The sequence below is a fragment of the Erithacus rubecula genome, assembly GCF_903797595.1.
Source record: "Erithacus rubecula genome assembly, chromosome: 3".
Taxonomy (NCBI): domain Eukaryota; kingdom Metazoa; phylum Chordata; class Aves; order Passeriformes; family Muscicapidae; genus Erithacus; species Erithacus rubecula.
The window spans coordinates 30,726,904-30,751,604 of NC_136689.1; the positions used below are offsets into that span (position 1 = coordinate 30,726,904).

A 24,701-nucleotide genomic window follows, 5' to 3' on the forward strand; every position below is an offset into this window, starting at 1 on the left:
GTGTCTGGGCATGTGTGAGTGTGTCTGAGTGTGTGTGAGTGTCTGAGTTTTTCTGAGTGTGTCTAAGTATGCCCAAGAGTGCCTGAGTGTGCTGAAGTGTGTCCAAATGTGTCTGAGTGTGCCTGAGTGTTTCCAAGAGTGCCTGAGTGTGCCCAAGTGTGTTTGTGTCTGAGTGTGCCCGAGTGTGTCTGTGTGTGCCCAAGTGTTACGGTGTCTGAGTGTTCCTGAGTGTTTCCAAGAGTGCCTGAGTGTGTCCGAGTGTGTCCGAGTGTGTCCGAGTGTGCCCAAGTGTGCCTGAATGTGCCTCGGTGTTTCTGAGAGTGTGTCTGAATGCTTCTGAGTGTGCCTGCGTGTATCTGAGTGTGTCTGTGTGCCCATGTTACTGAGTGTGAGTGTGTCTGATTGTGTCTGAGTGAGTGTACCTGAGTGTGCCCGATTGTGTCTGAGTGTTCCCAAGTGTGTCCAAGTGTGCCTGTGTTTGCCTGATTTTGTCAGTGTGCCCGAGTGTGTCTGAGTGTGCCTGAGTGTGTCTGATTGTGTCTGATTTTGTCTGAGTACATCTGAGTGTGCTCGAGTATGTCTCAATTTGTCTGAGTGTGCCCAAGTGTGTGTGCGTGTGTCTGAGTGTATCCAGCTGTGTCTGAGTGTGTCTGGGTGTGTGTGAGCGTGTCTGGGTTTATCTGAGTGTGTGTGAATATGCCTGAGTGTGTCTGGGTGTATGTGAATGTGTGTGTGTGTGTGTGTGTGTGTGTGTGTGAATGTGTGAGTGTGTGAGTTTGATGGAATAAAATGAGATGGATGTAATCAGAGTTATTCTGAGCTTCTTTTGCTGGTTTATAACCAGACCTGATTTTGACTGAAGTCCTTATGTGATGGTAGTGTTTGGAAACATATAAATAGTCTTTCACCCAACAAAAACCATTCCAGGATATATTTGTAAACTGTTAGATACCTAGCTTGTCTAAATTGACATTGTTTGTTATTGTTCACCAAGTTCACCAATGTCCTAATGCAATCCTTGTCTTCATGGAAAAGCTAGATAAAATTCCTTGTATGTTTATCATGTTCACAATTATAAAACTGACTTTAATGGTGTTCCAAGATGGATATAGTTGTCCCACTAAGTGTGACAAGCCCCACAATCTCCAGTATACAGTTTCAAAGAAGTTAGCTGCTTTGAAATTATGAAAATGTATTTCTAATGTACTTCTATTTTCAGTGTATATGTGCAAGCAAAGTTTATTTTTTCCAAGGCAGGGTGGCTAAATTATTTGTGAGTCCTGCTTCAGTTCTGTTTTGCTTGTCAGATTTGAAAACAAGTCTGAATAAAGAATTAAAATTTATAAATATGAATATTGAGAAAACATGTAAAAGCTTAAAAATAGTAACTTTCTTTTAAACTTAGCACTCAAAGGCTTGCTTTTCTCTATCTCATATTATGCCTATTCCTAAGTAATATTCAAACATTGAATTTTTAGTTGAGATTATTAAAATATTAAATAAATAAAACATACAACATACCCTTACTAATGCTACTAGATAGCTGGAAGATAGCATAGTGAAAATTAATTTCAAGGGAGACAGAAGCTATGAATGGAGAAGAAAAGCACTGCTGGTGTAATTAAAAACTGAAAAGAAGTCATGTTAGGGAGATGGAAGGCTTTTCTCATTTATGACTAGACCCTGTAAAGTTTTAGGCTATCATTCCCATGCACTTGAAGTTGAGGATTCCAGGCTGGCTGTGTAAGTGGATTGTATGGGTCTGCATTAGTAACTGGAACACAAGGTAAGTATGCCAAAGACATAGCATACTTTTTTTTTTAGTAGGCCAGCCTGGAGGATCTGTGGTTGTGTGGACTTGTTGCCACACTGTTCTAAAACAAAAGGAATTGTAGTTCTGACATTTTTTGTAAGGATTTTGTGCCACTACAATTTTTTTTCTTCTTAGTCCATGCCATTCAACTTGTTGAGATTTGTAGCTATTTAGCATTGTTCTGTTTCAACATTGGCTACCCAAAATGACCAAATCAATGATGTGTGTTGATTTTCATACTCTTTTGGAGCTTTTGGCTCTTTGATAAGTTGTTCTTGGTGTGTTGTGCTGTAGGTGGAGTGTGTTAGTCTTAAGCGAATGCTGCACTGTGTTTTGGAGATCTGTAAGCTGGATAATTTATTGCTTTTGATAAAAACTCCATCTCCTTCCCTAATCCTTATGAAAATTTTAATGGGTTCTGTTTGGATTTTGCTGCCTAATATTATCTTATTATTGTAAATAAAATTAGGATTTAAATTATTTATGAATATTCAGTAGAAGTTATCTATACTGCGTTATGTTAGCCAAGTTGTTATGTTGTGTGTTGGCTTCTGTGATCTAAAAATTCATATTTCATTTTGTAATAAAAGATGTCATTAATACTTTTTTGATTCAGCAGTCCTTGAACTGATTGTGTTGTCTGATCTTAAAGCTCACCCTGGTTATGGACTCACTGAATACACATATCTAAACAACTTCTTGTTTAAGTGAAAATATGATAAACTGAGAACAATATGTTACTGTTTAGTGAAAAGGTGTGTTAGTACACCTTGGATCCACTGAAAATACTTGTGAAGCTTTGTTGTACTGACTTTCCTTGTGCATTTCATTCTCTACCTTTTTTTCAGTGACCATTGAATCTTAATTCTTGAATGCATGTTGTGGTCCAGGTAGTTAGGCAAAAAAAATGAGCACAAGATTTAGAACCTTTTTGTAACTGTTTTTGATTTGTGCATTTTAAAATGGGTCATAAAAGACACCTGTTGTTTCTAAAAGACTCTGGAAGTGGGTTCAGTTTCCTCAGATCAGTGGATGAGCTTGCTTCTGAGTGACACAAGTCTGTCACTTCCTGTGAAGTTGATAGAATTCTGCATTTTAGCATTGTTTTAAGGAAGTCATAAATTAGGTTGTTTTTTTCTTCCGGTATTTTATCTGCAAAAGAAAACTAATCAGTTAGTGGTTTTTGTTTCAATGTCTCATGCTATGAAGCAGTATTTTAAGAGCTTGGTCCCTCATATTTGGATACTTTAACAGATTTATTTAACAAAATGTGCAAAAATAGGGGAAAGAAAGGCATTTCCTGGATGTTCTAAGGTTAGTGCTCGACTGTATTTGAAGTAGAGCAGCTTGAAGGCTGTAAAGTGGACATAAAAAGAAATTCAGTTTAATAATCTGTTGAGTATCCACTTCATATGCAGGAAGTGGGTTTGATGCATTTTCTGCATGATTTTGAAAGCAAACCTACTTGAGGTCTGGCTCAAAATTACTAGAAATTGGAAGACAAGTACTCTTGAGTAGAGAAATGTCAGTATAAGACCCATGCACTTGCTTTAGATTCACAGGATTTGTATTTTATGCTGTGGTAATTCAAAGTGCAAAAAGGATTTTTAGAACTACAGTTACATAAGCAAGTACTTATAAATTTCTATGAGGACAGATTTTCTTTGTCCTTGCCTGAGAGCCAGGCCAAACACTTGTGCACTCCTGACATAAAGAGCAAGTCAGTGCGTCTCACATTAGAGCAAATAACATTCAAATACCTGAAACTCTGTATATACTCTCTTTTACTGATACGGAAATACTTTTTTGTTACTGATATAACCACAAAAACCAACAGGGAAATCCCTTGCAAAGGTTAAAATTCTTGCTGTTGTAACTGAATAAATGTGGACTAGCTGCATGATTGTGTTCTTCACTACATCCCACAATTATGAGGGACAAAAGCCCCTTTAGCTACAATACTGCCTTATTGTATTATTATCCCTACTGTGCCCTAATATTTAAATTTCTGAATGAAAAAATGTAATCTGTAGCCCTGTCTTAAATACCTAAATTCCCCATTTAGTTCGTTGCAAGGCTGCTAGGTAGAATTCAGAAAGTCTTTGTGCTTTTCAGAGGAGGGGTTTGTGCTAACCAGAAAGAAGTACTGCAGAATGAGCAATACATCTTAAAAATGTGCCCCTCTTTGTCCTGAATATAAGACAAAACTTACAGCTCAATTCTTTTGTTTTTAAATGCCTAATGTTATGCTTAGAACATGAATGAAGATACAATGAGCCTGGTTTGGAAGCAGAAGCACATGTGGTGAGGTCTATGTAAGCCAGCATGGGTTTGGCAACTCTGTAGGCTTAATCTAGCTCAGGGATGTTGCCAGCACTACTGCAGATGCAGTTTCCTGGGTTTGAGACTCAGCTCTTCTGTGCCATAGGGAAACAGTGCAGGGCCACAGGCCAGTGTTTTCTCTTGCTTGGTCCCAATTTCATGCAGTCTGAAAGTGGCCTTAGGAATTAATGTAGTTCATGTGTCACTGGGCTAGTAAATGCCACCCTGGGCTGGGTCATATCATCTGGTTAAGAGCCCATGTGTGTGAGACAGAGAAAGGTCCTGTGGGAAGTGAGCTGGTAATGAGCAAAACAGACAATCGATTTCTGTATCTTGTCTCAGGATTTTTAGGTATTGACTCAGTGCTGCACCTTGGCAAGTATGCTCAAGCTCAGCTTTTGGGGCTTTTGAACAGCAGCTCTCTATCATATGAAGGATTTCTGAGCAGTTGAAACTTCTTGACTTTACTAAGTACCAGAGCTCTCCATTCTGCTATCAGTCACAGACTGAGTTGTCCTTTTCTGGAATAAAATCTGGGGTTTTCTTTTGAAATCAGATGACTGCTTATTATCATGTTTCTGCATACACAGAATTTCTCTTCTTTCCATGATTGGAAGTCAGCCATTAATTTTATTCTTTGTATTAAATTTAATGTTTTAAATCAGTGCCAGGTATAGCTTGAGTGGCCAATTTGTGATTTCTTATTGAACTGGCAGGAAGAGAGGGGGAAAAACTCAGCCTGCCATGCTGGACTCAGTTATGGGGTATTGTAAAAGAAAGCTGTAGTTGTTTGAAAAATGCACTTGTTAAGTGCCATGAAGCTTTCAATTACTTGAGAAGTTAATTGCAGAGTTTAAAAAAAATGTTGCATTTGGGTTTAGTAGAAATTAGGTCTTTCTGAATTGTTTGGAAAGCTAGGTCTCAGCAGAGTGGGAGTTGTGGTTCAGTATTGTCACAAAGATACCAATACAGATATTCATAATTTTTTATTGTGCAATAAACCAGATGGCAAGAAAACAATGTGTTTCAGAGTTCTTTTAAGAGCATAATTCTGAGTATTCAATTTTATTTAGAATTGCAGTTTGGTTTTTTGTTCCTCAGAGTGCATGTTTCACTTGTGAGATTTGGTTACGCAAGTCACATTGTATTCTTCCAGTCTGTTTTATGCTGAAAATGTAACATGACAGGATTGTTAAAAACTGTAATAAAATATTGGATCAGCCCAAGGAATCCTCTTTTGCTAAATAGCTTTCTGGAATGGTAACTGTTCCAGAAAAAAAAAAAAATCAAATATATAGTTAATTGCAGAAAAACTGTGGGTAGCATGCTGCTCTCTCTCTTTTCCCATGACCTTCTAATTTTATAATTTTGTGTATGTGTGTGTGTGACCAATTAAAATATGATGGCAGAGCAAAATAACATAGTCCAAATGCCCAGCAGCTGGGATATAGATGTAATAACCCATGTCCTTGAATCATAGGGAATAGAGAGGGGACAAGTTGCAGATAATTTAGTCTCTCTACTTCTGCTATGCACAGCTTTTGCTCTAAGTACATCTGTTAAATTTACACCTCATTTAATACATTGACATATTATTAACATTATAGTGGTGTTTAGTTTTCTCAGTTTGTCTTTTCTATTACAGAAAGAAAATTGATCCTACCTAGGACAGAAAGTTGGCCTAGATGACTTGAGATTCTATGCAGACAGTTCTTATGATTCCAAAATTTTTACTTATCTTCCTGTACCACATTTTGCTTTTGGATGATAATGTTTTACTCCATGTAGTTTTTGTATAGGTATATCTTTCCATGTATTAGAAAGAAAAAGTGCTTTCCAGATTTTGAGAAAGTAGTTCAGGTATTTCTCTTCTCACATGTATCTTTTGAATCTTTTCCTTCACCCTGCCCTGGTTGGTCATGCATATCAGAACTCTTTGAGCATGAGAAATTGGTTCACATCTCTGTATTCATTCTGTAAAAAAATGAACTGAGAAACTGTAGTTTAGAGCTCATAAAGTGCTCAACACTCTGGCTGCATTTCACCTTTGTTTTATTGTTTAGTAGTGTAAAAGGGGGAGGAAAGAAAACTTGTTCTTTCTCTTCTGAGATGGCAAAGCCTTTTTTTGTCTTTTCCTGCCATTTTTTGCTTATCTGAAGTCAGAAATCTTCTAAGAATGGACAGGACTCATATATTAGGGCAGGATTTGCCAACTGAGATAAGTAAAATTGCTGATATGTGATAAGGGACTGTAGCATTTTTTTCTGTGTCAAAATTCACTAAACTTCAGAAGATCTGTGGCTGCAGTAAAAAGTATTAGAATTCACCACTGGGAATGATTTCCTAGGTATACTGTTTTAAGATGTTGGATAATTCCACATGTTTGGAAACAGCATAAATTATTCTTTGTAAACTAATTTTAAAAATTCATGATAAGCAGTATAGTGTGAAGATGCTGTTGTCAGTGGTTAGCATTGATGGAGGGCATGCTTTATGCCCTGTGACTTGGTAAGCAGTGTCCTGCCATTGCATTCTTTTCTTCATTATTGTGTGGACCACTCTCATCCCAATTGTCTTAAGCTACACCAAAGCACGTGGGCATTTGATAAGTTACTGATGAAGTGTAGGTAACTTTCTAGTATCAAAATGCCATATAGGAGAGTTCTGTTTCAGAGATGCCACAGATCTTTAATACTATATATTAATGAACAAATCAAAGGTATATGCTTAATTGGTTTCAAACCTAAGCAAAACTAAAACTGAAATATAAGTGTTTAATTATCTGTTCTGCAGCACAGTGCTGCTGGATATTAAGTACTTTCAGATGTATGTGATTTCTGAATTTTCTCTGATGTTTCAGTGGTGAGTGTGGTTACTTGGTATTTCACAGGGTGAATTCAACACAGAGGAACAAGCTCAATTTTCTGAAACTTTTCTTGTAGCTTGGTTCTGATCTGTTTAGATCAAGTTGAGATCTATGAAAGTAATAAGTGTTGTGAATTTTCAAGGTGGATTGTTGTGGATTCTTAGGTGTCTGCTGCTGTTTGCTATCTGATTAGGTCTAGAACTGTCCTCACAGTCCTCACTGCCTGCTATGTACAGGGAAGAAAGTCTGAAGAATGAACATCTTAGATCTGTACACATATTTGCAGTAGATGTGTATGAAGGACTTAAGATTTCTTTCTTTTTTTGGTAAATTGTCCTTCAAAGTGTTCTTATACAATCTTCCATTGCTACATTAATCTTGCAAGTCTCATACAGATTAAGTAATATGATTTACAGATTATGAGAAATAGAAAAGTTAAAGAAAGAAACACAATAATTTTCAAAGTGTTTTCGACTAAAGCTTTGTGATATAAACTAATATTGATAACATTTAAGTTGCTCGTTGTGTTTTGTTCCACAGGCAGCAGGAGCAATCCGTCCTTTAGTTTCTACTGTTGTTGCCTCTGCTGCTGATGGCTGCTTGGACCACTCACTGGAACGTGCCAGGTACAGAGCAAGTGAAATGCCTCAGGCTTTCTTGTTTGATATAATCTATGAAGCATACCAACAGGTAAGATATTAAGACTTTCTAAGACCTTTTTTCCATTTACTTCAGTTAAAAAGAAAAAAAGTTAACTTTCTTTATTTCAGATCACGTCAAACTGTATGCATATTGCTTATGAGTCTCTAAAAAAGCTGCATCATTCTAATTTATTAAAATTTTTGATTGTTAGCTTTTAAATACAAGAACGGGTAATGGATCTAAATGGCTGGAAAGACAATTTTACTTGAATTTTTATAATGCATGAAATAAATTACTTAAATGAGTGTGTTTATATGTTTAAATTAGGTGTCTATGTAAATGATGTACTGTTGACTGAGAGTATCAAAGGGTTTTGGATGCACAGTGTAATAATGTCATTTTATAGTAATTTAGTGGGATACAGGCTGTTCTAAAATACTGAGATAATATAACTTGCTACATCTAGGCAAATGTTTATTTTGTTTCTTGTTGTATGCATATTATGCATATTTTGATTAGTGGCTGAAAATAATGTTTACTTGTCTCTGTTGTAATTTTTCATTTCTTCCTAATATATTGCTTTGAAATTAACTTAATTCAGGAAAATTATGTGGATAATGTATTAAACCCTGACTCTTTGCCTTAATTTGCCCTGAAGACTGCTTTCATTTGCCCCACCCTGCATTCACAGTTTACTGGAAACATTCCAGCCTTTCTTCTCAACACTCTACTTCCTTTTCATTCATCACCTTGTGGAAATTGCCTGTCCTCCAGGTATCTTCCAGACTGACTGGAAGCAGAGCATTTCTTCATTTGTCTCTTGGAAGGAATTATTTTTCATGTTGATGCAGACAGTCATGCTTCCCATCAGTCTTTCAATTCTAAACAAGCCCAAGTTTCTGATACTCCCTTTCAGACAGTGCAGTACTTAGAAGTCACTAACAACAGAAAAATCTGGGGATAGGCAATGAAGAAGCTGTTACTTAATTGTTCAGTAATTGTTTTCCTTAGAAGTGTTGGCATAAATTCTGTGTCATACCCTTCATGCATCATACTTGAAGATATTAGATGCTCAAGATGAAGGACTACCCAAAATGAAGAGCTGCTCAAGTGATTGGACTGGCTTCAACCTTTTTGCTTCTGATAGGAAGCAGGGGATTGATCTTATGTATATGACACACAGCTGATACTTCTGAGATTCTACCTTGAAAGTAGTGGGTATACTCATAAGAAATGCAGCCTCTGTATGCATAAGAACACATCCCAAGAGACAACTGCTACTGTTGGTTGTACAACCCTTTTTGAAGTGTGTATCTTTTGGCAAATTCCATGTTTATGTGCTGTTTCTTGCAACCACCTTCCCCCCATCCCCCAAACAACCCAGTACTTTTTCTACTGTGTTTACTTATAATTTGCAAATATGGTAGAGCTGGCAATACATAAAATGCTCTTGCCCTAAATGTCTCACTCAAAAGACAGCTATATTTGCAGTTCCTATGCTCCTCTGAATAGAGTTTTTTTCTCACATATGCATTCCATCAATCTTCTTTCTTGTATCCCTGCTCTTTCAAGAACAAACCACCAAAGTTGTTAGAAGCAACCAAGGCTATGGTTTCTTGTCCTCAGTTTCCTTTGCTTTGGCTACATTCTGGTCATTTTAATGCTCTGTGCATGGACCCTTGGGAAGTATAACACTTTGCTAAAATCTCTCAACTCATATTGTTTTCTAATTATTTATGTTTCAATGGTGTCTAGCTCTCCAAGTCAAGGATTAAGACCCTATTGTTCTGGGAACTGTACAAACAAATAAAAAAAGACAGATAATCGTTGTCCTGAAAAACCTAGTCAAGCTACTGTAGGACAGATTTTTGTAGGAATGGATGCAGCTTATGATGCTTCCTAAATATTAATATATCTATAATCAATTCCCACCACCTGGTGAAGGTAAGTATCATTGTACAGATGAACAAAGAAGAGAAAATAATTTTATTACTCATGCTGCAAGTCATTCATTGCTGGGAATGGAATTAGTTTTGGCTGGCTCTGCCTGGGATCATGATCCTATGCCTGTGTATTTTATACAGTTGTGACCTTTATGCAACAACACTGTGGGGAAAAACAACCGTCAAACATGCATTCCTTGGAAAGAAACTGTCCATTTGAATTAGTGCTTCTAGTAACACAGGCTTTTCAGTTACACTGGGGGAATGTGGACTACTGCTTTTAAACTCCATCTCTTTTTAAATGCCATCTGATGTGAATAGATAGGTTTAAAGTGTTTACTTCCAGATGTGTTTGTGAATGTAACATCTCTAAATATATTGACCACAAAGTTGTGACATTCAGTTGAAGGTCAGTTTTCTGACTCTTACACGTTTGCCATCTGCAGTCCTTTTTGTCTCTTCTTGTCTGGTAGCAGTCTGGGCAGAGGGGACTGGAAGTCCTTAATCTTTTATGGTTGTTTTAAATTTATCTAGAACTAGAACAGAGTAAGGTATTAACACTATTAAGATATGAAAAAAATATATTTGTATGATCTTTACCAAACTAAGTAATTTCCTTAGAAAACATTTTCCAACTCTTGCTCAAATAAAAAATAAAAAAGATAGTATTAATAGTATTGATTGTTGAATCTCCTCTAATTAATTTTATGTACAAATACCAAAGATTGATTTACAATACTACCTTAAAATATATGTGTACTACAAGGAATCCCCTTTATATTTGGCCTCAAAAATCCAGGACAGATTTTGAGGAATTCAGCAGGTTGTTCACCTGCATTTCATTGTGATGCATTTAATTTAGTTTTCAGTCTTACATCTTCCCTGTTCCCTAAAACATGTATTCCAAAAATATCTTTGTTCAGGTATATGTTGCTTTCTGATTTATAACTGTTATGATATCAAGACTTCTGACTTCATAACTATTAACTTTCAAATTTGTACAATTTATAAGGTTTATAAAATTTATAAAAGTTGCAACTTTTGTTTGTACAATGTGTGTCTGGCTCAGGGTGGACAAGTGACCAATGCAAACAACTGCAAGGGGAGAAAGAACTATATTTATAGTGTGTGTGGATCTTGTGGGTGGGAGGCTTTATGTTAGCCAGGGATTTTCCTTGGGATTTTAGGTAAAAGGATATACAAATTTGTTAAGGGGATAAATGTGATGTTGCACCACTACTCTTAGTTCTCGTACATCCTAATCTGTGAGTTCTCATTTCCTGCACAATGTAATGAACCACACTAAATGGACAAATAAAAAATTTAAAAATAAAAAATGCAAACCTCTTATAACTAGTAAAACCTCTGGAAAAGTTGTAAAAATGACAAAATCCATTATTTACTTCAATTTTGAATTACCTGGGACAAAATCAGCCAATTAAACTTTTAATTTTGTTTTTTATTTTATTATGTTAATAAAAAATCCTGTTTCTTTTCCATTTTTATCATTCCCATGGAAAATCAGGAAAGTTTAAGTGTTAATTTAAAATCTACTCTTTCCAAAGGGATAGATTTCTTAGACCAGACTTGTTCATTTTTGCTTAAGGTAGTTTCATGTTTCTGTTCCACTTCTTATTTAAATAGGAACAAATGTGAAGTATGATCCTGCAAGCCTGGGAGGAGGTGGGTGGGGGAAAAGACTTCACTTACCAGAAGTCAAGTGTTCCCTGGAGCAGTACCTTTTAAAAGAATTAGAGTATCAGGAAGTCAGATAGACTACCATTTTCCTTTAATCAGAGTAGGCTGAGACTGATTTCTGTAATACTTGTTTTTGACATATTGTGAAATATGCAAAGATCTCGAAGGTTTTTTTGTCTTTTGCACAAAACATCTTGTTGTGTCATGCCATGTGTTCTGTACAAACAACCACAATATATAATGACTGAAATATTCAAAGTACTGAACACTTGAAATGTATCTGCTAAAGCAAGAAAGGTAGCAGGAACATTTTTACCATTTCATGATGGGGAAGAGAAACAATAAAAAATGGAAACAGAAGAGGAGTGGTAGGTAGAAGATTCTGATCAGCTTCTATGTCAGATATGCAAACAAGCAGCCCTGGTAAGATGATACAATAGTTAAGGGGTTGACAGCATGAATGAAAGAACAGAGAGTTGCTCGCCACCAGTCCAGGGAAACTGAGAACCTTCTAAGAAGGAATGGCTACAAACGCCTGAAAAAAGAGCAGGACATATTAGAATTCTGCAGGAATCCTTCATATGTGGATGGTATGGCAAAGTCTGATCACTAATTCAGAATTAAGGCATAGCTTTTTAAGAATTATTTTTTAAAAAATAACTTTTTTTTTTTTCTGCTTATCATTTATACATTATCTTACAATTTTCCTCAAGATCTACAGAACTTCTTACTATTGTAAGAACTACACACTTCTTGGGGAGGGTGGGGTGTTTGTATTACATACATAGTTAGTTTAGTCATCTGTTGATAGTAGACCTTTTGCAGTGTATGGTAGTTTATATTTAGCTAACCAGAACAATGAAGCTGAAGTTTAAAAAAAAAAAGGAACAGGAAGTAGGAATACTCGTTGAAGGAGAATGAGCTTCAACATGTTTAGAGACATTTCTCTGGTTCAGGTTTAAAACCTCCTTAAAGAATATCCACACAGATCAGTCTGATCTTGAGAATTCTATCTAGTCTGTGTAAAAAATATGTATAGATTAGTACTTTTTGGGACTACACTGAATTAGTGTATCTGCTCATAGCCAACATTAACCACTCTTTGAATATTAATCAATTACATTTACTTATGGGCCATTACAGCATCTGCCTGCATAGGAGACAACAAGCTATATATAAACATAGTAATGACAAGATACAAAACAATAGTGTGTCAGAGAGAATCATGCACATACTTTGATGCTGAATTCTGGGAGGCAGATGTTCTTTCACTCCCCAGAAAAATCATTGCAAGATGTCCAGAGATTGGGTGGAGATGGGGAGAAGAGATTGTCTGCAAACTGTCCAACCTGGTCATTAGTAGAAGAAAAGGAAGTCCTAAAATGATTCTCCTCTAACAAACCCCTAGAAATGTTAAGGGAAGATTTTGCCAGAGTAAGAAATGAAGTTGGCTATTGTTAGGGCCATTGTAAAAGTATCTGCTGAAAGTATTGTCTTTTCTGTATGTAAATAATAGGGAGTGTATTCCATGTGGATTTTGTGAACTTCTAAAGTACTTTTTGAAAGGGCACAACATTACTGGGATTCTTTTTCAAACATGTGTGAAGCATTTTAGTATCCTCTGTAGTAGGGAAGTGGAATCAGCTGTAGCAGTTTAACAATATTTTGGCATAGGTCAGGCACAGTCCTTCGAGGCAAAAATGTCTAGACTGATTTGGGGATTTTCCTGTGGCTTCATTCTTTGTTAAAAACATCAATGCCTGTCAAATTATTATTGCCAGGAGCAAAAAGTGATTAGATGAACGGTAGTAGACAAATTGTTGGCTAAAACCTTGGCAACTTTGAGAGAAAGGGTCAGATTCAGAAAAAGGATTGAAGGATCAAGATACAAGCAGGACAAAATTTGGGCATTTAATTCTAATGCTGGAATCCTGAAGAAAACCGCTACTCATCCCCTTGCCAAGACTAAAGATATCCAAATCTTCAAGGCACATCAACCTTTATTTTTAACATTCACCAAACATTAAACTTTGCGTGTATCAAGGCATGTAAGTTGTCATCAAGGTTGACCAACTTATTATTTTATCTCCTGTGAACATTCACTTGGGGATAATTTTTTCATCTGATTCTATTCCATCATGAATTAGTGATATGGGTTAGAGCTGTTCATTTCTGTAGTGTAAAAGCACTGAAAAAGAGATCACCATTGTTTTAAACATATGACAAACAATGCATAATAGATATACATTTTATCATAAGTTGTACTGGGTTGTTTCTTGATCTTTGTCTTTTTAAAAAAAGCATCAGGAATCTTTTATTAAGTGTATTATGTTATAAGATGATCATTTAACCTCATTCAAATGGATTTTGCAGTGTTTAGGGCCACTTCTTTTTCCACATCCCCAGGCTCTGGTCATACACTTTACTTTTGTAGTTTATAGTTACATGCTCAGGTCTTATAAATATTTGCCATGTAACATCATTATTGTATTTGTCCTAATTCTGCGTTCCAGTTGTGTCTATAGGTTTTCTTCCTTCTCATTAAAGGTATTCTGAAATACTGAATCAAGAAGTGATTTGTGAATTAGGCAAAAGCTGGCTAGACTAATAGTAATCTTGTAGTATGATTTGTATGAAGACAGTACCATGAACTATTGTTCTTCTTTGTATGGAGTCCTAAAGGCAGCATTCTTCCATCTGCCTATGTAACAGGTAATTACAGTTTTAGTGCAACTTCCTACTTGGTTAGTTCAAGTAGGCTGGATACTCAGCCAAAGTTTTTTGAAATTCCTAGCCCTAATTTTAATTATCTGTGTATTACGAAGGTGGCAAATATCTGTGACTTTTTCAATGCACAATCTAAGTATATGAAATCCAGAAAAAGGATGCCTTTCTGATTTGGTCATAGGTCATTAGGATTTTAGATGTGATGGTTTGACAAGGAAATCTGTCTATTCCTAAATGTTAGAAGAAAATTATTTCTTCTTACATGAGAAATTTCACATTATTAACAGTAATTAACATTATTAATAGTATCCTTTCACTGTTGTTGTCCATTTCAGCTTTGAGTCTATGACTTCTTTTAGTCACACTTAAAAAAAATTATTTATTTGGAACTTCAATAGAACCTGAATTCTGTTCCATTTAATGCACACAGAAAGCTGGTAAATTTTTTTTCTTGTTTTGATGCAAAATTGCATCAATAATGCAGTTTTGGAGAGGTTCTGCATTTCTCTGTTCATTGTCAGTCTGATGCATGCAAAATGTTGTTTAACTACAGTGTTGCCAGCCTCCCCTAAATGACTATCCTAAGTAGTATAATCTACAGGTTGTAGCTCTGAGGTATTTTCCAAGGACATTTATTATTTCATCTGTCATCTTTTCACCCTGACAACTTTGCCCTGAGGAGCAGGGAGGAATAAATAATTTTTCCTATTCTTAAATCTTACCCAATTCTAAAGAATACTTTTCAGGGTAAATATGCTAAAAGAAATTTTGTCAGTAATACTTTCTTTTATTCAAAAAGTGAAGCTAGATTGGTGGTCTGGAGAAAACTGTGCTAGTTTAGATAGCTCTGTACTTGATTAGTTCTTTGGAGCAATGGTAGAGCCAGGATATTGTCTGAATCCCCACCTTCCCCTAATTAAATTCTGCCACAAGAATGTTTGGAGAGATTCTAATGCCTTGCACAAGAAAAAAAGGGTTTTTGCTAATGGGATAATTACTTCCATTTTATATCACTCCTCATCCTGTAGGATCTCAAAGAACTTTGCAAATTCACATATTAGCTCTTGGAATTGTTTGCTGCAGTGGTGCAAAGCTTCCACTCCATGGGTGAAATTTGGCATCCCTATGGCAGTGAAAAGGCATTATGTCTTCAGCAATTGTTTGGAAGGTGTATATTAAGGAAACTCAATGCAAATATTCAAGTTGGAAGTTAGATTGGATTATGAGAATACTGTTCTATTACTGGATTTACCCTGGTAAGTGTCCTGTATCCATGAGAATCACCTGTTTGGCACAAGCTCAGAAAATGCTGAGTACTGAGTGAGGATCCTGGTATCCCGCATATGGGAGACCATCCACCTAAATTTCATCTGTTGGTAGTTCTGAGATAGTAACAAGACAAGGCAGTGAAGCTAGAGGTTTTAATGTCTTGTTATTGACAGTTTGGTGTATGAAAGGCAAGAAAAAGGACCCATTATGATACTGCATAATTCAAGAGGTAATTTTTCTTAGGGAAATTGTTCCTCGAGTGAATAACCTTATCTGTTAAAAAAAATTAAATTAAAAAATGCGTTTTAGCTTGGTCTGAATTTGGCTCACCTCTGCTTCCGACCTCAATTAAATTATGTGTTGGTTTCTTAATTTTATAATGTGATGTATTTAGAAATCTCTCTATTGGGAGAACATGAACAATTACATCTTCAAATTTTCTTAGACTTACCTAAATAATCTGTATTTTCTACATTAGGACAAGATTTTTCTTGTCTTTGTCTTGTCCAAATAATTATTTCCCAAGTATTTTTCCAATTTGCAAGATAATTTTAAAAGTTTAAACAATGAGTCCTAACACAGTGTTTTGACTACTACTCTTGTCACATAGAATATTACTATTTTCTTATTTCTTCATGTTGTAACTAAAATATGGGTATTTAGTGTACTTGGGAAGCAATATGAATAACAAAATATTCCAATGAGCGATCAGGAAATGTTCAGTGGTTTAATGTTAGTTTGCCAGGCAATCATGGCATGTATGGAAAAGGCATTGCAGTTATTGCACTGAAAGGTGTTGGGATATAGATACAGGTCTGCATAAAAACAGACTTGATTCATTCTGTTAGGGAGTAAATTGCTGTGTCTTTGTTCTCTTCACTACTACTGCATCTGGATGTACGTCACAACGCTTTAATAATTACAGTAAAAATAGTTTCAGAGATGAGATAATCTGGTTTTACATTGATCTCAGTATTTCCTCAGTCACGTTTCCTCCTTCTGTTTGCTGCTTCTGCTGTCTCTCATTTAGCTGTGGCATACTGTTGTAAGCTGAGTGCTTGCTGCAAGCCCACTCTTGAACTCAGCATTTTTTTGTTTCAGCGGTACAGAGTGTGACAAAACAAAAATCTTTATAATATATGATAAAAATAGGCCAATTCAGGTTCAGTGAGAGCTTGTGTCTACTTCTTTTCTTAACTCAGTAAAATATTCCTGATGATGAGTGTTCATGATGTACTCTGGCACTTCAGCAGTAGAAGCTGGATTTGGCAGGATCTGGAAGAATCCTAAACCTCTGCTATTGTTGATTAGTTATGTATTTTAAGTGCAAGTGTTCTCATATTGTTCCTGAATGGATTTATATGAGATAAAAAAATGGAGTTGCTGCTGACAGTGGAAAAAGTGCTAAATATTACACTGTCAAGAGTTACAGAAGTATAAATGCTGGCTCTACAAAGGCTTTAAAGATCCCTGTGTAAAGGAGCATATCTGAAAATTTTCTTTCAGTTAATGCATAAAAGAATATTTTGTGTCATAAACTAAAGAATGATGAAAATATTAGAAAATAACAGTCCTGTATTGAACCTACTTTTTATCTGTGCTGGGTCTGTTGTATAGTTACCAGCTCCCATATAAAGATACAGTAAATTAGTGTTCAGAGTATTGTATTGGAAGTAAGTAAACATATGGACTACTAGTAAATACCAGGGAGACACAGACTGCATAACTGCTCTTTTCTCTAACCTCTTATTCTATTTATATACAAGGAACAACAAAAGACCTTGCATTTTAGGAAGTAGTAGTATTTTTCAAAATGTTTTCAAACTAATTTTGGGGGGAGAAGGAAGAAGACTGTGTAATGCTGAAATCTGTATCTCGTTCCACTCATAGCACTTTATTCAAACATCCAGTCTTGGAAAACAAACAAAACCACCCACAAAAAAGTGTTCCCAAAACTACCTAGTAGAATTTCTTTGAATATTCAACAGTACAAAAGCATTTTAAATAACATATTTTCTTCTGTGCCATTTAAAGAGCTAAACTATTATGTTTTCTTTCTTTTGTGGATGTTTTGTGCCAGTATTTCCAGCTGTTTCCATAATTTCAAATCTGTGGTCTGAAACTTAAACTATGTCTATTGTTTCACAAAGCTATGTGTGCCTGTCAAGTTCACTTAACTGTACACTGTCAAACTTATGTTAAAAAGGCTTTCAGTAATAAAGGGGCTTTAGAAAGAGTAAGAGTTTTAAACAGATTTTTGTTTTGTAAATTGAATCTAGATGTACACTGAATCACATACAGAAGACTTAGGATGAAAATGGTTGTATACCTTGGTCAGTAAGAATTTTCTTCACAAATATTCTGGAATTTTTGTAGAATTATAGAATATCCTGAATTGCAAGGAGCCATAATGGTCACTGAGTCCAACTCCTGGCCCTGCAGAGGATATCCCCAGTAGTTCCACCACCTGAGAGCATTTTTCAAATATTTATTGAACTCTGCCAGGCTTGGGGCTGGATCCCTTCCTTGGGGAGCCTGCTCTTTCCCTCTGGGTGAAGAACTGCTTCCTAATATCCAGCCTAAACCTCCATGATACAACTTCAGGCCAATCTGTTGGGTCTTGTCACTGATCACCAAAGAGAAGAGATCAGTGTCTGCCCCTCTGCTTCCTCATTAGGAAGTTATAATTGCAATGAGATCTCCCTTCATTCTCCTCCAGGATGAACAGTGATCTCAGCCAGTCCTCATACAGCTTCCACCCTCAGAGCAGAGCAGAGCTGGACAATCCCTGCCCTTGACTGGCTGGGGATGTTGTGCCTGATGCTGGAACCTTTTTTATAGGTGCTCTCTAATAATGCTGATTTGTTAACTGAATTTCTTAGGTCAAGATAGAAAATTTTGAATTCTGCACTTTGAATATGGATTTAAAATTTCACATGTGAAGATGTTTAGCAGGAGATGGTATATAAACAGCTGGCCTTGTGCTGCTACTTAATTTCATTGTTTTCCTCTGACATCAGTGTATCAGACTTGGAGAACAGTACACTCTGACAATATGTTTAGGTTGAAACAATTACAGATAATTAGAGTGGTAAATGTCATGATATACAAGTGTTAGTGAAATATGTATTTAATTATTACTTTGCTTTGTGTCATATTTCATCCCTTGAAGCAAGCAATACTCTCAAGATGCCTTAGCCCATTTATGGAACTTCTCCACTCCCTTCTAATTATCCATGATTAATACCTTGCTAAAAGTGCTTAGTTTTGCCCTAGCTGCATTAATTATCCATATATTTAAAATTGTTACTTAATTTTATTTCAAAGTAAATTCTTTCACAGCTAAATTTATTTCTGAAATTTTGTCTTCCCTTCTGAAGCAAAAATAAAAATACACGGGTTTTAAAAATTTGTATGTTGCCCACATTAGTGAAAAATATTTGTGTTCTACGAGAAAATTTTCCTTAAAAATAAAATGAAAGAAGGAAACATGGAATTAAAAGTTACCAGGCCATTTCTTGTTTTACTGCCACTTTATCTCCATACCTCTTTACTTGAGGGATTACTGCATTTTTATGTATTTTGGAGATAGAGTTCCCTATTCCTTTATCTTTTTTTTTTTATTGACCTCTTTTTGTATCCTGTTTATTTAAATTTCTGCTTAATTTAAAAATGTTCCAAAGTGTTTTTTTTTAAACTCCTTTCTTTTTAAGTTACTCTATGTTCTTGTGTCAATTTTTTTTTGTAACTCAAACTAAAAAACTATAGAGAACAATAACATTTAAAGTGCTTTTCTAAGTTGGCTGACAAGCTAAAATGACAGAATTTACTGATTTAGAAAATATAAAAGTGATAGCTATGTTTTTTTCTAGGATGTCTGCGTGTACGAGTATTGCAATTCAGATGTGTAATGCCAATGAATTCCTTGAATTTCACTGATACATTATATAACAAGAAGAAAACCTAAAAATTTTCCTCATCTGTTTTAATAAACTTCTTCAGGAACTTAATAAAAAGAAAGGCAAGTTGTATTGCAGTACTCTCTTTTGGTTCTCCTTTAATCCACTAGAATTTTTGCATACTTGACAATTTCAGTTTCTCAAATCCTGAAAGGTACTGAAAATTACTGGGCACAGTATCTTTGAAGCATGAATTTGCAGACACATGATTAAATTTGACACAGTGGAATTGTTTGTAAAGGAAAGCTTATGTATTGGAGAGCTAATTGTCATTCTTTAAGGACTTTACTGGCATCTTGTTTGAGGTTGATTTAGGTAATAACAACCTAAGTGTGTTTATAAGATTTTTCACAGAAGCTTTTATCGAAATCTCTTGAAGGAAACTTCAAGATTTGGAATAAGAGAGGGGACATACCAGAGTAGATTATTTGTTAGAAGATAAGAAACAAGGACAAGTGCATGACCAGTTTTCATTTCAGTAAATCACTACAGGAGTTTCATGATGGTCTGTACTGAGACATGTGCAGTTATTTTGTTCATAAATAATTTGGAACAGGAAATGCAGGTACCAATCTTTTTTCTGCTGTGTAGTAGAGAGGAGGGCTAACAGAGAAGGTTTGTAGAAGGATACGATAAAATTCATAGGGATTGATCAAAGTTGTTAAGTAGTTTCTACACATGAAATGACTGGATAGATATTGATCTCTTTATCTGTGGAAAGTTGTGAGAGGAGATGTGGTGGAGCATTTTGAAGGGTTGAGAAGGTAGTTTTTCAGTTAGAATAGCAGAACATGTGATGAAAAGAGTGATGAATGAGATACTCCCTGCTACAGTTGCTAAAAAAATACTGCTATTCAATAAAATAATTGGGTGAATTTAGGATTCCTGTAATTCACTGAGTGCTGTTAAGGCAGTTGCTTCTGGTTCAGTGTGTCCCTCAGGGACTTTTTATTATAGGGATTTCTGAAGCCAGAATAATAGCTTTATATGAGGCAAAGGGAGCATTCTGGGAAGGTAATAACATATTGTTGTCTTGTTCTTTCTTACTTATTGTTGACAATTCACTCTGAAATAGAGACTGGATAGTGTGCTTGCCCACCTGTGATCTTCTCAAATACCTCCTTTTTAAATGAAAGATGCTACCTTAAGTTATCCTCGTTACATGAAATTTGTGTTTGTGGATGGACTGGTAATTTAGCAATATGAAAATAGAGTAGAACTTTCTTATCTTAGTTAGGCTAATTCATCTTGAGGTAGTCCTGACTGATAAGCTCCCAGTTCCTACTTTTCTACCTATGAAGCTTAGAAGATTCTTCTCCCTACTCAGTTTTTCATTAATGAGGTTCTTATAATCAGTGTCAATAGGAAGCCAAGCTGCTTGGGAAGGGTGTGTCAAGAGAACATCTTTTCTAGATAATTAAAAGATAGATGAACCTTTGTTTGTTGTGTGTGTGGGTTTTGTTTGTTTGTTTTGTTGTTTTTTTTTTTCTTTATCTGTAAGGATCATAAGATTCCTATTTTCTGTGCAGATAACTGGAGAAAAAGATAGAGGGAATCACATAAGGAATAGAGGTTCTTAGTTACTACCATCCCTTTTTTGATTCTGCAATAACCAAAACAGTATTTGAAGATCCATGTTTCTACATCTATTAAATTGTACCCATACTCTAAAGGTTTGTCACTGGAGGGCCAGTGGTGTCTGTAGGTGAGTCCTCTCTCAACTTCATCAAGAATTTTTTTATACATGTATCTTCTCATTCATTTATTAAACAATGTAGAGGTTTAGCAAGAAACTTGCAGCACCTAACTGAATTCATCTGTGCTTCAAAAGTGTTTATTTACTTCTGAAGGACTTTGTTGAATAGCACAATTTGGCATAAGCTTCTTGGAACTGTTTTATTTCTGATCCATGCTGAACCTATGTGCCTAATACAGATGTATTACTGTGAATAGGACTGTTGAGGCATAAGGTTTAATTAATTAAAGAAAATGTGCTATTGCTTAGAAGTATCTAAGACTAATTTAGGATATTTTTTCTTTTTTAATTACTACAGTGTACAGACTACGACCTGGATTATGGAACTGAATGTTTGCATCTGGCTCTGAAATACTGCAAAACAAATGCCAAACTTGTGGAAGGAACAGCTGACCTCTGGAAGGTAAAGAAAATAATAATATCTAGTTCTATCTACATAATTTTAAATGAATAAAATTTGAATATTACTATAAAAATTTAGATGTGCTTTCAATTGTAATTTAGGCTTTTCTGTTTCATTTTTCAGAATTAGTTTTGTCTGAGCTCTTTTTAGAGCTCATTACTGTAGAGAGACTTGGGCAGGTGTTACTTGAAGACAGCATTTTCCTCTAAATAGGTAAAACATAGATATTTGAATGACCTCAGAATCTGTAAAACTGTAAATCTGTAATCTCCAAAACTAATAATTTTCTTTTATGATATGAGGTTTCTCCTGCTGTTTCTGTGTATTTTTGCCTATTTTCCTCTATTTTTCCTATGAGGACATCACTTTTCTTTCTGATGCTAAATATCTGGCTATCAACAATTTGATTTTTAGAGTAGTTAATTACATTCAGTAAGACTGTAATATTTAAGACTTCTTCAAATAATATTTTAAATTTTTTTAAACATCATTTACCTTGTCTGGTAATCTGATAGGTTTCTGAAGACTGACCAAACAGCTGTGTGTACAAGTGCCAAAGTATTTGTCCCTTCTACTTCAAAGTATCACATATCATTATTTTGGATGGTGGCACATTATTTGTTTGTAGTAGCTGTAGTGTCAAGCAATTTTGAAGTTTTTTATATTTTATTTTATTTATATTATTTTATTTGTTACCACATTGAAGGATCTGGAAGCAGCTCAAATGACTGCTTCTGTCTTTGAGAGTAAATTTCCTCCAATGAGATGTTATTTCTAATAGTATAACCATAAATCTTACAAAGGAAGGAAATTTCCTGAATCTGCAGTGCAAGTTTCCTGTGCAATTTAACAGCAAAATCTATTTGTGCATTGGTTGTTTACAGAATTTATTTTGATATCTTGTTGGGGACATACAGTCTTTCTGAAGCAGTATATGATCTGTTTTCATATATAGTCTTCTAAGGGACAGATTATGTCATGCATATTTACATGACATAATTTTTTTGGGTGGCTTCATTGTCCACATTGCAAAGCATGTGGCATACATGGTATGTATATGAACAGTAGCAAAACACACCAGTAATGCTCTTTTAGCTTATTATAATGTTTGTCTGATTCTTTGCTGTCTGTAGATACTACTGATGTCCAATAGATAAATGTAGATTAGAATGACAGAATAATTAAGTCTGAATGAAGCAGATAGATGTCATCTAGTCCTACACCTTGCTGAAAGTGGAATCAGGTTAGTTATATTAAGTAGTGCAGGATCTTGTTCAGCTAAGTTTTGAATATCTCCATGAAGGGAGATTTCACAGGCTGTCTGGGGAAGACAATTCTAATGAATATCATTTTGTATGGGGACTTTTTCATGTTATTTCATCAACATTTATCTTACTGCCTCTTGCACAGGGAAAGGAAGAAAGGCCAAAAGGAAGAAATCTCTGCAAGAAAAGTCCAATTTATTCTTCACTATGGCTATTAATTAACCCTTTCCCACTTTCCATCTTCTGTAATTTGGGCTGAACAAGCCTAGTTCTCTCACACCATCTTAGCAGCCCTCTACTGGCCTCTGTCTGTTCCTCTTTGTTTTATACTAGGGAACCCAAAATTCAAACACTACTCTGGAGTGTTCTCTGAAGGGCCAGATATAGGGGAATAATTCCTGTATTACCTGTTTCCTTACTGATACAGCCCTGTTGGATTCCTTTTCTCCACTGCTCCCCTCTGCTGACTCATGCTCAGTTTGTCTAGAAGATCCTTCTCTATAAAGCTGTTTTCTGTATTTCAGCATCAGCATGGACTGCCTCTGCCCAGGGTCCTTCTGTCCTAGATGCAGGATGCTGTATTTATATGTTTGTTACAGACTACAAAGTTTTTCTCAGCTCCCTTTACCAGGCTTTCAAGATCCTTCTAAATTTCTGTGGGACCCTTGAGTTTATTTGTTGTCATCTACTAGTTTTCTGAGGGTGTTTCCCCTTTCTCAGGTTGCTAATAAAGATATTAGACAGTATTGTCCCTAGTATCAGGCCCCAATGAATAGCATTAGTAACCAGTCCTCAGCTCATTTGGACCTGAAATTGTGCACATCTCTGTTCTAAAAGAGACTTGTTGAAGTGTCATTGTCCACCTCTGCTTATGAAACAAAATCCTGATGCTGTCAACTTTGTACCATGTGGGACCCATTGCAGTAGCACTGGACTTTAAAGAAGCCTATAAACATTTGGAAAATGATAATGTGAAAAGGGAAGGAAAGGAAAATCCTCCCCCTATGGAGGAAAGAGCAGCAAAGACATTGTGTGATAAACTGACTGCAACCCCCCATTTCCTATCCCCATGTGGCACTGGAGGGGAGGAGGTAGGGAAAACTGGGAGTAAAGTTGAGCCTGGGAAAAAGGGAGGGATAGGGTGAAGAAGTTTTAATATCTGGTTTTATTTCTCTTTATTCTAGTCTGATTTGCTTTGTAATAAATTAAACTAAATTAAACTAATTTCCCTGAGTTAAGTCTGGTTTGTGTGATCTCTCCCTGCTGATATCTTGACCCATGAGCCTTTTGTTATATTTTCTCCCCTCTATTCACTTGAAGAGGGGAATGACAGAGCAGTTTTGGTGGGCACCTGGTATCCATCCAAAGTCAACCTAGCAAAGTCTCAGTGTTGACAGTGTTGTGCAGAGTGTGACAGTAGCAAGAGCACCCATTTATGTGCAGACACTGTGCTGCAGGCAGTGTAGAGCAGTGAATATTTTACATACAGTAAACACAAAGATTCTGGTGCCAGGTCATTAAAGTACCTTCTTACATTCTGTGCCGCTAATTTTGTAGCTGAAAGTCATTGATGTCTTCTGTGGCTTGTAAATACATTAAAAGTGAAAGGCATAAAAATGACAATGTCTGTGAAATGTTACATTGTTTCTGCAGGAAACACTAATTTTTAGAGCCTACAGAGCAATGCAGCTCCTTCTTGAGTAGCACCTGGTGTTACTCACTCTGTACCAAGGTGTTTGGCAGGTGGCTTGGAGCAGTACCATGAAAGAAGAGAACAGTCATGTTTTGTCTGCAGTTTCATGAAGTGCAGAGGACTGCCAGTTTTCTCAAGTGGTGCTTGCTTATAAAATAATTAGGAAGTATTGCTGTTACTAATCAGCTCTCAGAAACACAAGTGTCTTTTCTTAGCTGCCATAATACTGTAATTTGTAATATATTGTTATTATTTACTGCTAGGTTTTAAATGCTGATCTAAATGAAATTTCATATGCCAAGAACTGATATTTTCTCAATGGCTCCAGTCTTATATTTTCAACAC

The 24,701-nt window shown here is 35.8% G+C and overlaps 1 protein-coding gene across 1 annotated transcript in view; it reads left to right on the forward strand.

Moving 5' to 3' along the window:
• Positions 1–24,701, forward strand: part of CRPPA (CDP-L-ribitol pyrophosphorylase A) — a 106,410-nt gene that overhangs the window by 18,226 nt on the left and 63,483 nt on the right. The window contains exons 3-4 of the mRNA XM_079302125.1: positions 7,542–7,691; positions 21,294–21,398. Of these exons, the coding sequence (XP_079158251.1) occupies positions 7,542–7,691; positions 21,294–21,398 (255 nt within the window). The remainder of the gene's footprint in view (positions 1–7,541; positions 7,692–21,293; positions 21,399–24,701) is intronic.